This window comes from Carcharodon carcharias, chromosome 4 (genome assembly GCF_017639515.1).
Source record: "Carcharodon carcharias isolate sCarCar2 chromosome 4, sCarCar2.pri, whole genome shotgun sequence".
In the NCBI taxonomy this organism is placed as follows: Eukaryota; Metazoa; Chordata; class Chondrichthyes; order Lamniformes; family Lamnidae; genus Carcharodon; species Carcharodon carcharias.
In genome coordinates, this window is record NC_054470.1 from 205,269,744 (window position 1) to 205,284,346 (window position 14,603).

The 14,603-nt window shown below is 45.2% G+C and overlaps 1 protein-coding gene across 4 annotated transcripts in view; it reads right to left on the bottom strand.

Moving 5' to 3' along the window:
* Positions 1–14,603, bottom strand: part of nup155 (nucleoporin 155) — a 287,604-nt gene that overhangs the window by 182,573 nt on the left and 90,428 nt on the right. For all 4 annotated transcript variants that reach the window (XM_041186949.1, XM_041186950.1, XM_041186952.1 and 1 more), the window contains 2 exons: positions 13,831–14,001; positions 10,619–10,729 (listed from right to left, as the gene is read on the bottom strand). In XM_041186949.1, coding sequence (XP_041042883.1) covers positions 10,619–10,729; positions 13,831–14,001 — 282 coding nt within the window. The remainder of the gene's footprint in view (positions 1–10,618; positions 10,730–13,830; positions 14,002–14,603) is intronic.

Here is a 14,603-nt window from a genome sequence, read left to right on the forward strand (position 1 = left end):
CACTCTCTGGCTAAAGAAGTTTCTCCTCATCTCTGTTCTAAAAGGTCTTCCCTTTACTCTGAGGCTGTGCCCTCGGGACCTAGTCTCTCCTACTAATGGAAACATCTTCCCCACGTCCACTCTATCCAGGCCTTTCATTATTCTGTAAGTTTCAATCAGATCCCCCCTCATCCTTCTAAACTCCATCGAGTATAGACCCAGAGTCCTGAAACATTCCTCATATGTTAACCTTTCATCCCTAGGATCATTGTCGTGAACCTCCTCTGGACCCTTTCCAGGGCCAGCACATCCTTCCTGAGATACGGGGCCCAAAATTGCTCACAACATTCTAAATGTGGTCTGACCAGAGCCTTATAAAGCCTCAGCAGCACATCTTTGCTTTTATATTTTAGTCCTCTCGAAATAAATGCCAACATTGCATTTGCCTTCCTAACTAATGACTCAACCTGCAAGTTAACCTTAAGAGAATCCTGGACTAGGACTCCCAAGTCCCTTTGCACTCCAGATTTCTGAATTTTCTCCCCATTTAGAAAATAGTCTATGCCTCTATTCTTCCTACCAAAGTGCATGACCTCACACTTCCCTACATTGTATTACATCTGCCACTTCTTTGCCCATTCTCCTAACCTGTCCAAATCCTTCTGCAGACTCCCCACCTCCTCAATACCACCTGTCCACCCACCTATCTTTGTATCATCTGCAAACTTAGCCAGAATGTCCTCAGTTCCTTCATCTAGATCATTAACGTGAAAAGTTATGGTCCCAAAACTGACACCTGCAGAACTCCACTAGTCACCGGCTGCCATCCTGAGAAGGACCCCCTTATCCCCACTCTCTGCCTCATGCCAGACAGCCAATCTTCTATCCACGCTAGTACCTTGCCCCTAACACCATGGGCTCTTATCTTACTGAGCAGCCTCCTGTGCAGCACCTTGTCAAAGGCCTTCTGGAAGTCCAAGTAGATAACATCCATTGGCTCTCCTTTGTCTAACCTACTTGTTATCTCCTCAAAGAATTCTAACAGATTTGTCAGGCATGACTCCCCCTTGATGAAACCATGCTGACTTTGCCCTATTTTACCATGCACTTCCAAGTATTCTGAAATCTCATCCTAAATAATGGACTCTAAAATCTTACCAACGACCGAGGTCAGGCTAATCGGCCTGTAATTTCCCGTCTTTTGCCCCACTCCCTTCTTAAACGGGGGGTTACATTAGCCATTTTCCAGCCCTCCCTGACTCCAGTGATTCCTGAAAGATCACCACTAACGCCTCCACTATCTCTTCAACTATCTCCTTCAGAACTCTGGGGTGTAATCTATCTGGTCCAGGTGATTTATCCACCTTCAGACCTTTCAGTTTTCCTAGCACCTTGTCCTTGGTAATGGCCACCATACTCACCTCTGCCCCCCAACTCTCTTGAACTTTGGGGATGTTACTTGTGTCTTCCACAGTGAAGACTGACGCAAAGTATCTATTCAGTTCCTCTGCCATTTCTTTGTTCCCCACTACTACTTCTCCAGCGTCATTTTCCAGCAGCCCAATGTCCACTTTTGCCTCTCTCTTACCCTTTATATATCTAAAAAAACCTCTTGCAATCTTCTTTTATATTACTGGCTAGTTTACCCTCATATTTAATTTTCTCCCTCCTTATTTCTTTTTTAGTTGTCCTCTGTTGGTCTTTGTAGGCTTCCCAATCCCCTGGTTTCCCACTGCTCTTCGCCGCATTGTATGCTTTCTCTTTAGCTTTTATGCTGGCCCTGACTTCCCTTGTCAGCCATGGTTGCCTCGTCCTCCCTTTAGTATGCTTCTTCTTCCTAGGGATGAATTTTTGCTGTGTCTCCCAAATTACTCCCAGAAACTCCTGCCATTGCTGTACCACTGTTTATCCTGCTAGGCTCATCTCCCAGTCAATTCTGGCCAGCTCCTCCCTCATGCCTCTGTAGTTGCCTTTATTCAGCTGTAATCCGTTACATCTGATTCCAGCTTTTTCCTCTCAAATTGCAGGGTAAATCCTATCATATTATGGTCACTTCCTCCTAAGGATTCCTTCACCTTAAGCTCCCTTATCAAATCTGCCTCATTACACATCACTAAATCTAGAATTGCCTGTTCCCTACTGGGCTCCACCACAAGCTGCTCCAAAAAGCCATCTCTTGGAAATTCCACAAATTCCTTTTCTTGGGATCCACTACCAACCTGATTTTCCCAGTCTACCTGGGAAATTGAAATCCCCCATGATCAATGTAACCTTGCCTTTCTTACACGCCTTTTCTATCTCTTGGTGTATCCTGTGCCCTACATCCTGACTACTGTTCGGAGGCCTGTAAATAACTCCCATTATGGTTTTTTTTTACCATTGTGGTTCGTCAACTCTACCCACACAGATTCTACATCATCTGACCCTACGTCGTTTCTTGCTATCGATTTCATTTCATTTCTTAATAACAAAGCAACCCCACCCCCTCTGCCAACCTGCCTATCTTTTCAACAGGATGTTTATCCTTGGATATTTAGCTTCCAGTCCTGATCCCCTTGCCTCCATGTCTCCGTGATGCCCACCACATCAAACCTGCCAATTTCAATATGTGCCACAAGCTCATTTACCTTATTTCGTATACTGTGTGCATTCAGATGCAACACTTTCAAGTCCTGTATTTCCCGTCCCCCTTCTCATTGTCGTATTCCCCCAACCATTGAGTCCCCACAGCTCTTCCTTTCTGCTTCCTCTCCTCTTGTACAGCTGAGCCGCACAATCTTGGCTCTGACTGCACTCCTCTGAGGAACCAGCGCCCTCACCAGCTTCCAAAACAGACCCCAGGTGACTCCTGCACTGCCTGCTTACTTCTCTAGGACTGCCTGGTGGTAACCCATTCCCTTTCTGTCTCCAGGCCCTTAAGCTGCAGTGCGGCTACCTCTCTGAATGTACTCTCCACATAGCTCTCAGCCTTGCGGATGCGCCACAGTGACTCCAGACACTGCTCGAGCTCTGAAACCTGAAGCTCAAGTTTCTGCATATGTGGTCATCTAGGACACCGGTAGCGTCCATGACTTTGCACATATTACAGGGCATGCATTCCACTTGACTGAGCTGCCCTGCCACATCTTAACTCTACTTCCCTTACGTTAACTTTATACGACTTCAGATTATTTACATTACTTTATTATATTGGTCCTAAATTTCCCTTATTCCTGGCACTTCGCAGTTAAATCCAAGTATAGGAACTTTAAAAATATTACACTTTTCTAATTTACTCACCAGGTCCAACTTACCAAGTCTGCTGCTATTCTTTGAGCAAAGGTAGAAAAGGAAAGAAGCACCTCCTCCCTTCTCACCAAACTCCCTCAGTCATCAAACTCCAATTGAAGTTCTCTATTGCAGCCAAACACAGCACTCCAGTGCAGACATCGTCAGCACTATAAGAGAGCCTACTTTTATACTATGAACCTAGCCTCTGAAAAGCTGATTAAGCCAGTTTTCTAATGACTACTTCATCTGCAAATAGAGCCTGTATGAGCCCTGTTTTAAGGTGGATTAAAAAGTCACCTTCTTCCAACCCTAACAGCAACTTTTAGTTAATTGCTAAATTAAAGAAAGACTAGACTTTAGTTAGAATTTAACACAAACTCCTGCAGTCACAAAACTCCAACTGAAGTTCTCTATTGCAGCTAAACACAGCACTCTAGTGCAGACCAACTAAATTGGCAGGAGGATGGGATCCTGAAAAGTAGTTCAGAGGAGAGAAGCAGAGATGGGTTAGAAGTTAAAACGCTAGTAAATGAGTCTGCTCTGGAAGGCGGAGGAATCATAGGCTAGATAAGAAAGAAGTGAGTGTAGCAAGGCTAAATGGAATATATTTTAATGCAAGGTGCCTGAGGGCACAGATAGTTATGATGTCATTACCCGTGCCTATGACCGAGACTTGGCTAAAAGGGCAGGATTGGCAGCTCAACATTCTGGTTCCCGGATATTCAGACGATATAGAGAGGGAAATAGAAGAAGAGAGGGGTCGCAGTATAGATCAAGGAACCAATTATAGCAGTGAGAAGGGCTGGTATTTTGGAAGCATCATAAAATGAGGCAATATGGGTACAAGTAAAAAACACAAAAGGGGCTAACATGCTGTTGGGTTTGTACTATAGGCCCCCAAACAGTCAGGGAGAGATAAGAGGTTCAAATATGCAATCAAATTTCAGGGAAGTGTAAGAATAATAGGGCAGTAACAGTAGAGGATTTTAACTAACCAAATATTAACTGGGATAGTTTTAGTGTGCAAGGTAGGGAGGGAGCAAAATTCTTAAGCTGCGTCCAGGAGAACTTTTTTAGCCAGCCCAGGCAGGTGGAGGGTATCAATACGGGAGCAATTTGGCGTTAGTGACCATAACTCAGTTAGATTTAGGATAGTTATGGAAAAGGATAAGGTTGGGCCAGAAATAAAAGTTCTAAACTGGGGAAAGGCTAATTTTATTATTATTATTAGTGGTAATTAACATAAAGAGAGAGGAGGTACTCGTGGGTTTAGCAGCCTTAAAAGTGGATAAATCCGTAGGCCCAGATAACGTGTATCCCAGGCTGTTGAGGGAGGCAAGGGAAGAGATATCAGGAGCCTTGGCAGTAATTTTCAAATCCCCTCTGGTCACAGATGAGGTGCCAGAGGATTGGAGGACTGGTATTGTTATCCCATTATTAAAAAAGGGAGGAAGGGATAGACCAGGAAATTACAGGCCAGTCAGTCTAACCTCAGTGGTGTGGAAGTTACTAGAAAGAATTCTGAAGGACAGAATATATCCATACTTGGAAAGTCACGGATTAGTCAGGGTAGCCAGCATGGATTTGTTAAGGGAAGGTCGTGTTTCACGAATTTAAGTGAATTGTTTGAGGAGGTAACCAGGAATGTTGATAGGGGTAATGCATTTGATGTGGTCTACATGGACTTTAGCAAGGCTTTTGATTAGGACTCTCATGACAGACGAGTCAAGAAATAAGAGCCTATGGGATCCAAGGAAAAGTGGCACGTTGGATCCAAAATTGGCTGAGAGGCAGGAAGCAGAGGGTGATGGTAGAGGGATGTTTCTGTGACTGGAAGTCTGTTTCCAGTGGGGTTCCACAGAGCTCAGTGCTGGGGCCCTTGCTGTTTGTGCTGCACATAAATGACTTGGGCTTAAATGTAGGGGGCATGATCAAGAAGTTTGCGAATGACACGAATATTGGTAGGATAGTAAATAGAGAGGAGGATAACCGTAAACTGCAGGAGGATATCAATGGACTGGTCAAGTGGGCAGAGCAGTGGCAAATGGAACCCAAACCAGAAAAGAGTGACATTATGCACTAGGGGAGGGCTAACAAGGCAAGGGATTACACTATGAATGGTAGGACCCTCGAAAGTACTGAAGGTATCTTGGTGTGCATAACCACAGATCCCTGAAGGTAGCAGAGCAGGTAGATAAGGTGTTTAAGAAGGCAAATGGGATACTTGCCTTAATTAGCCAAAACATAGAATATAAGAGCAGGGAGGTTCTGCTAGAACTGTATAAGTTACTTGTTAGGCCACAACTGGAGTACTGTGTGCAGTTCTGGTCACCACATTATAAGAAGGATGTGATTGTACTGGAGAGGGTGCAGAGGAGATTTACCAGGATGCTGCCTGGGCTGGAGGGTCTGAGCTATGAGGAAAGATTGGATTGGCTGGGGTTGTTTTCTTTTGAGCAACGAAGGTTAAGAGGGGACCTGATAGATGTGTATAAGATTATGAGGGGCACAGATAGGATGGATAGGAAGGCATTTTTTTCCATCAGTAGAGGGGTCAATAACCAGGGGGCATAGATTTAAGGCAGGAGGGTCAAGGCTAAGAGGGGACTTGAAGAGAAATCTTTTCACCCAGAGGGTGGGGGGAGTCTGGAACTCACTGCCTGAAAGGGTGGTTGAGTCAGAAACTCTCCTAACATTTAAGAAGTATTTAGATATTCACTTGCGTTGCCATAGCCTCCAGGGCTATGCGCCAAGCGCTGGAAAATGGGATTAGGGTAGTCAGATCTTTGTTGACTGTCGCGGACACAATGGGCCGAATGGCTCCTTTCTGTACGGTAAACGTCTATGAGTCGAGGCCATGTCGCACACCTCACCCAATGCAACAGAAAAGCAAGAAAGCTTGAGGGAAAGAGAGCAGAACCCTAGCTTGAGAACACCCCTCAAACCTCTGGACACCTCTTGTCCTCTCAGCACAAAGACCCCTGGCACTATGATTGGCCTATTCCATCACCTGAGGACACACAAATCATGAAGCCTGGCAGGCGTCATCCTCCTTTCGAGTGACGGACAATGAAAACACTGGCATCTACCTAACAATGTAGAAAATTACCCAGATACGTCCTATACACAAAAAGCAGGACAAATCCAATCAGGGAATTACCACCGCATTAGTCTATTCTCAATTATTAGCAAAGTTGTGGAAGGTATTGTCAACAGTGCTTTCAAGAGACACTTACTCAGCAATAACCTGTTCAGTTTGGGTTCTGCCAGAACCACTCCAGAATTCATTGGAGCCTTGGTCCAAAACTGACCCCAAGACTTGAACTTCAAAGGTGAGGAAAGACTGCCCTTGACATCTACACATGTGGCATCAAGGAGCCCAAAGAAAAATTGAAATTAATAGGAATCAGGGGTAAACTTTTCACAGGCTCCGGTCAGATAGAGTTATTACAACACAGGAGGTCAGTCCATGCCAGTTCTCTGTACAGCAATGCAATCAGTCCCATTCCAACAGCTCCCAGTAGCCCTAAAAGTTTATTTCCCTCAAGTGTGCAACAAAATTCCTTTTGAAATCATTCTGCTTCCACACCTTTGTAGGCAGAAGGTTCCAAGGTCATAACCACTCACTGCATAAAAGAGTTCTTCTTCACATCACCTGTCTTGCCCCAAACATTAAATCTGTATCCCCTCGTCATTGTACAATCAGGTAACGGGAACAGGTTTTCCTTATTGACATTATTTAAACCTGTTATAACCTTGTGTGCACCTTGATCAAATCTCCCGTCATTTTCCTTTGCTCCAAAGAGAACAAACCCAGCTTCTCCAACCTAACTCTGTAGCTAAAATTCCTCACCCCTGGTACCATTCTGGTAAATCTCCTCTTAACCGTCTCAAGGATCCTCATATTGTTCCTTGTGGCTAGAACTGGATGCAATACTCTAGCTGTAACCTAACCAGAGGTTTATAAAGGTTCAGCATATCTTCCCTTCTTTTATATCTCTATTTATGAAGCCAAAGATCTTATATGCTTTGGTAAATATTCTCTCAATATGTCCTGCTACTGTCAGCCACATGAATCCCACTCCACCACCAAGTCCCTCATCCATATTCCCCCCCCTATCTAATCTGCCAAAATGCATCACCTCGTATTTCTCTGTATTAAATTACATCTGCATTTACCAGCCAGGAGTGTCTCTGATACCCATAGCACCATCCACACCCAATATCCAGCATCTGATACCCACAGAACCATCCACACCTGATACGCAGATAATAAAAGGACAAAGCTGAAGGCTCTGTATCTAAACTCAACCAGCATTCCAAACAAAACAGGTGAACTAAGAGTGCAAATAGAAATAAATAAGTACGATCTGATTGCCATTACAGGGACATGGCTACAGGACGACACAGGTTGGGACCCGAATATCGATAGGTACGTGACATTTAAGAAGGTCAAGAAGTTAGGAAAAGGTGGAGGGGTGGCTCTGTTAATTAATGATGGTATTAGCACATTAGAGAGGGATGACCCAAGTTCAGGAAGCCAGGATGTAGAAACGATTTGGGTTGAGATAAGAAATGATAATGGCAAGAAGTCACTTGTGGGAGAGATGTAACTACACAGTAGGACAGAGTATAAAAGAAGAGATAATGGGAGAAAGATACAGCAATAATTATGGGAGATTTTAATCTACATATAGACCTGAAAAATCGGATGGGCAAAGGTAGCGTAGACGAGGAGTTCATAGAATGCTTTCGGCATAGTTTCTTAGAACAGAACATTCTGGAGCCAACCAGAAGGCAGGCTATATTAGACCTGATATTGAGCAACAAGATAAGATTAATTGATAACCTCCCAGTGAAGACGCCTTTAGGTAGCAGCAATCATAATATGATTGAATTTTACATTCAATTTGAGGGAGAAACAAGTGTGTCCAAGACCAGTATTTTAAACTGAAATAAGGGCAATTTTGAGGGCATGAAAGCAGAGCTGGCTAAAGTGAACTGGCAAATGAGGTTAAGGGATACGTCAATAAAAGTTGTGGCAGACATTTAAAGGGATATTTCAGAATACACAAAATATATAGATTCCAATCAGAAAGAAAAATTCCAAGGGGAAGGTCCACCATCCATGGTTAACTAATAAAGTTAAAGACGGTATCAAACTTAAAGAAAATGCAAATAATGAAGCAAAGATGGGTGGCGGTCAGAAGATTGGAAAGAATATAAAGAAGAGCAAAGGATGACAAAAAGATTAATAAGGAGAGAAAAATTAGAGTGAGAGAGAAAGCTAGCAATTAATATAAAAATAGATAGTAAGAGTTTCTACTGATATTTCAATAAAAAAGGAGTTAACAAAGTGATTGTTGGTCCTCTTGAAAACTTGTCTGGGGAATTGATAGTGGAAAGTAGGAGGATGGCAGATAAATTAAACAGGCATTTTGCTTCGGTCTTCACTATAGAGGACACAAGGAACATTTCGGGAATAGCTGTAAATCAGGAAATGGAAGGGAGGGAGGAACTCGGGAAAATTACAATCACCAGGGAAGTGGTATTGAACAAATTGTTGGGGTTACAGGCTGACAAATCCCCAAGTCTGGATGGACTTCACTCTGAGGTCTTGAAAGAAGTGGCTAGTGAAATAGTTGATGTGTTGCTTTTAATTTTCCAAAATTCCCTAGATTTGGGAAAGGTTCCATTAGATTGGAAAATAACAAATGTAACTCCTTTATTCAAAAAGGGAGGGAGACAGAAGGCAGGAAACTATAGGCCAGTTAGCTTAACATCTGTCATAGGGAAAATGGAGGAAGGTTTTAAAGACGTTTTCGCAGGGCACTTAGAAAAATTCAAGCACCATCCACTCCCAATACCCAGTGTCTTATACCTATAACCTCATCATTACCTGATGTAGTTTGAAGAATTACAGAGTCAACATGGTTATGAAAAAGGGAAATTATATTTAACCAATGTACTTGAGTTCTTTGAAGGAGCCACATGTGCTGTGGATAAGGGAACCATTGGATGTACTGCACTTAGATTCCCAGAAGGCATTTGAAAAAGTGCCATGTTAAAGGTTATTGTGTAAAGTAAAAGTTCATGGTGTAGAGAGTAACATATTGGCATGGATAGGAGATTGGCTGGCTAACAGAAAGCAGAGAGTAGGCATAAATGGGTCTTTTTCTGGTGGAAAGGAGGTGATGAGTGGTGTGTGACAAGGGTCAGTGCTGGAGCCTCAACTTTATACAATTTATATAACTGAAATGGATGAAGGGGCTGAAGGAATGGTTGCCAAATTTGCTGACGACACAAAGATAGGTAGGAAAGTAAATTGTGAAGAGGACATAAGGACGCTACAAAGTGACATAGATAGTGAGTGGACAAAGGTCTGGCAAATGAATTATAACGTGGGCAAATGTGAAATTGTTCATTTTGGCAGGAAGAATTAAAAAGAAGCTTATTGTCAAAATGCTGAGAGATTGCAAAGCTCCAAGATTGAGGGATCTGGGTGTCCCACTGCATGAATCACCAGAGGCTAGTATACATTTATAGCAAGTTACTAGGAAAGTTAATAGAATATAATTTATTGCAAGGGGAATTGATTACAAAAGTAGGGAGGTTATGCTTAGTTGTGCAGGGCACTGGTGAGATCACATCTGGAGTATTGTGTACGGTACTGGTCTCCTAATTTAAGGAAAGATGTAAATGCGTTGAAAGCAATTCAGAGAAGGTTTACTAGACTAATACCAGGAATGGACAGGCTGTCTTATGAGGAAAGGTTGGACAGACTATGCTTGTATCCGCTGGAGTTTAGAAGAGTGAGAGCAGCTTCATTGAAACCTTTAAAATCCTGAGAGGTCTTGACAGGGTGGATGTGGAGAGGATGTTTCCTCTTGTGGAAGAATCTAGAACTAGGGGTCACTGTTTAAAAATAAGGGGTCGCCCATTTAAAACACAGATGAGGAGAAATTATTTCTCTCAGAGGTTTGAGTGTCTTTGGAACTCTCTTCCTGAAAAGGTGGTGGAAGCAGAGTCTTGAATATTTTTAAGGCAGAGCTTTTAAGGTAAATTCTCAAGGTAGATTCTTGATCAAGGAGGAGGTTAAAGGTAGTCGGAGGTTGGCAAGAACGTGGGGTTGAGGTTACAATCAGATCAGCCATGGTCTTATTGAATGGTGGAGCAAACTTGAAGGGCCGAGTGGTCTACTCCTGTTCCTAACTCGTACGTTCATATGTAGTGTATGATACTCTCAGCACTATCCACAACTGATACCCAGTGTCTGTTGTCCACAGCACACCCGAAAACCAGTGCGTGAAACCCACAGCACCATTCACTCCCGATACCCAGTGTCTGACAGCTATAGCCTTATCATTACCCGATGTAGTTTGAAGAATCGCTCGATATCCTCACCCTCACCACCTGCATTGCTCACGAGGAGATGACGGAGTTGGTCCACGGGACGCAGCTTTTGGAAAAAATGGCTGCCCTGCAAAACAGAGAGATAGTGAGGGTGGAAGAGCAAAAGGGAGGGGCAAAATGGAGTAGAAACAGAGTGCCAAAGAGGGAGAAGCCAAAAGGTCAGGGAGCAAGGGGTAAGACAGAGAGGGTAGATGTGCACAAGTCAAAAAGTGCAGGGACAGGGGTAGACAGAGATGATGGTAACGTGGAGAGGGTGGGAGGTGAGTTGTGCTGGGAGGAGACAGAGAGAATGGGAGAGGGGTGAGGCAAGGAATATTTGGGGCAGAGGGAGACAGAGATGGTGGGAGCACAAGGGGATGGGCAGCAGGGGCCAGACATGGGGCAAGAGACAGGAAAGGGACAGGGGATTGGCGAGGGATTTGAAAGTGTTGACAGCCAGCTGGTGAAGAAGACAACCAGAAGTCAATCTTTACTCAGTTTTAGATTTATTCAAAGTGAGACAATACAAATGTATAGCTTCTAACTCTATTACAGGACTCCTTAATCATGGCCTCCCTGGTTTTCAATTCTGTCCCCCTGGATATGATGAGAAGGAAAAGAGAGGCTTTTAGCAGGTACAAGGTGAGCAAATCAGCAGAGGCGTTAGTGGAGTATATAAAGTGCAGGGTGGAGCTTCAGAAAGTAATTAAGAGAGCAAAGAAGGGACATGAGAAAACTCTGGCTTGTAAAAGTAGGGAAAATCCCAAGATATTCTATAAGTATATCAATGGGAAAAGGATAACCAGGGAAAGAGTAGGGCCCATAAGGAACCAAGGGGGCAATCTATGGGTGGAGCCAGAGGAGATCGGTAGAGTGTTGAATAAATACTTCACATCCGTCTTCACCCAAGAGAATGAGGATGAAGGTATCAAACTCGGGTAGAGACACTGCGAGGTTCTTGAGCAAATTGATATAGGGAGTGAGAAGGTATTGGTGTTGGCAGGCTTAAAAGTGGACAAATCTCCAGGTCTGGGTGATTTGTGTCTCAGACTGCTGAGGGAGGCAAGGGAGGAGATCGCAGGGGCTCTGACCCAAATTTTTAATTCCTCTCTGGCCACGGGGGAGGTGCCAGAGGATTGGAGAACAGCTAACATGGCACTGCTATTTAGTGCAGTTGATGTAGTTTATACGGATTTCAGCAAAGCCTTTGACAAGGTCCCACATGGGAGACTTATAAAGAAGGCAAATGCACATGGGATACAGGGTCATTTCATGAGGGGGATTCAAAATTGGCTTAGTTGTAGGAGACAGAGGGTGATGATAGAAGGACGCTTTAGTGACTGGAAGCCAGTGTTCAGTGGCGTACACAGGGATCTGTGCTGGGTCCCCAATTATTCGTCATTTATATAAATGACATAGATGACTATGTGGGGAGTAGGATTAGTAAGTTTGCGGATGACACAAAGATTGGCCGGGTGGTTAACAGTGAGGCTGAGTGTCTTGGGCTACAGGAAGATATAGACGGGATGGTCAAATGGGCAGATAAGTGGCAGATGGAATTTAACCCTGAAAAGTGAGAGTTGATACAGGAAGGAGTAATTTGACAAAGAAGTATTCAATGAACGGCATGACATTAGGAAGTTCTGAGAAACAAAGGGACCTTGGCGTGTGTCCCCATAGATCTCTGAAGGCGGAGGGGCATGTTAGTGGGGTGGTGAAAAAGGCATATGAGGCACTTGCCTTCATCAATCAAGGCATAGATTACAAAAGTAGGGAGTTTAATAGAACCTTGGTGAGGCCACAGCTGGAGTACTGTGCGCAGCTCTGATCACCACATTACAGGAAGGATGTGATTGCACTGGAGGGGGTGCCGAGGAGATTCACCAGGATGTTGCCTGGGGTGAAACAATTAAGTTATGAAGAGAGGTTAGACAGATTTGGGTTGTTTTCGTTGGAGCAGAGAAGACTGAGGGGCGACCTGATCGAGGTATGCAAGATTATGAGGGGCATGGAGAGGGTGGATATGGAGCAGCTGTTTCCCTTAGTTGAAGGGTCAGTCACGAGGGGGCATAAGTTCAAGGTGAGAGGCAGGAGGTTTAGTGGGGATGTGAGAAAAACCTTTTTACCCAGAGGGTTGTGACGGTCTGGAATGCACTGCCTGGGAGGGTGGTGGAGGCGACTTGCCTCATATCCTTTAAAAAGTACCTGGATAGCACGTCATAACATTCAAGGCTATGGGTCAAGTGCTGATAAATGGGATTAGGTAGGTGGGTCAGGTGTTTCCCACGTGTCAGTACAGACTTGATGGGCCGAAGGGCCTCTTCTCCACTGTGCTTCTGTGTGACAGGGACATAGGATGTTTCCCCTGGCTGGTGGGTCTAGAATCAAAGGACATAGTCTCAGAATAAGGGGCAGGCCATTTAGGACTGAAATGGGGAGAATTTCTTGACCCAAGGGTGCTGAATCGTTGGAATTATCTATCCCAGAGGGCTATGGAAGCTCAATCATTGAGTACGTTCAAGACAGAGATTGATAGATTTTTAGATATTGAAAGCATGAATGGATATTGTGATAGCGTCAGACAATGGTGTTGAGGTAGATCAGCCACGATTAAACCGAATGGCAGATCAGGCTTGAGGTGTCAAGTGGCTTACTTCCGCATCTGTTTCTTAGGATCTTACTCTTATGATCTTTGTGAATCTTTTGCAATTGTGCATCCACCTGGGGTGCAGCAGTAATGCAGCTGCATTTTAGGACAATTGCTCAGACATTCCATTAAATATAACCACAGTGATCAATAAAAGCTCCCGCCCAATCATTTCGGAACTTGAGTGTGCAGAGATACAGACCAAGACCTGGGAAGTTAGAGACATACAGAGTCCGAGGCAGGGTCCGAGGCAGATTACTGAAGCAGTGTCCACGGACCCCAATTGGAAAATGCCTACTTTGGATTTTCTTGCCTTTTAATGGGAATTCATACAAATACTCTGATTAATGATTGTAAATGAGTGTTTTCACAACTTGTGATACAATATTACACTCAAGTATATTTTTAAATCTGCTTGTGATATGCACCAGTTAGCAGCAGCCGAAGGGGTGGCATGGTAAGAAACTGTGGCTTGGGCCTTGACTGACCAAATATTTTACTGAACCCAAACGTTTAAAAGAAACCAAATAGCTATACATTACCTGTGCTGTGAGCAGGATGAATCTTTTGGGTGGCGTCAAATGCTGGACAATCACAACTGGTGGGTCGGTGAGCGGGACACGCTCTTTGTTGAGCGGAGTAATGATCTTTTGAAGTGGGGATTGGTCGATGGAGGACAGGGCCCATGAATGGCCATCAATGCTTGCCATCATCTGGAAGATCAATTGCATCAACTGAGCAGGAGGACCAGTGCAAAGCTCAAACTTTGACTCCATCCTTAACCCTGACCCCAGGGGCTCCGACCCAACCCTGACCCCGGGGGCCCCGACCCAACCCTGACCCTGACCCCAGGGCCCCCGACCCCCAGGGCCCCCGACCCTGACCCCAGGGGCCCTGACCCTGACCCTGACCACAGGGCCCCCGACCCTGACCCCGGGGGCCCCGACCCGACCCTGACCCCGGGGGCCCCGACCCGACCCTGACCCCAGCGGCCCCGACCCGACCCTGACCCCAGCGGCCCCGACCCGACCCTGACCCCCAGGGGCCCCGACCCGACCCTGACCCCCAGGGGCCCCGACCCGACCCTGACCCCCAGGGGCCCCGACCCGACCCTGACCCCCAGGGGCCCCGACCCAACCCTGACCCCAGGGGCCCCGACCCAACCCTGACCCCAGGGGCCCCGACCCAACCCTGACCCCAGGGGCCCCAACCCGACCCAACCCTGACCCCAGGGTCCAATCCTCAAAACATCCCCGAAGCCCCAAACCTCAAACCAACTCTCACCCCAGCTCCCAAATCAAACCGATGCGAATCC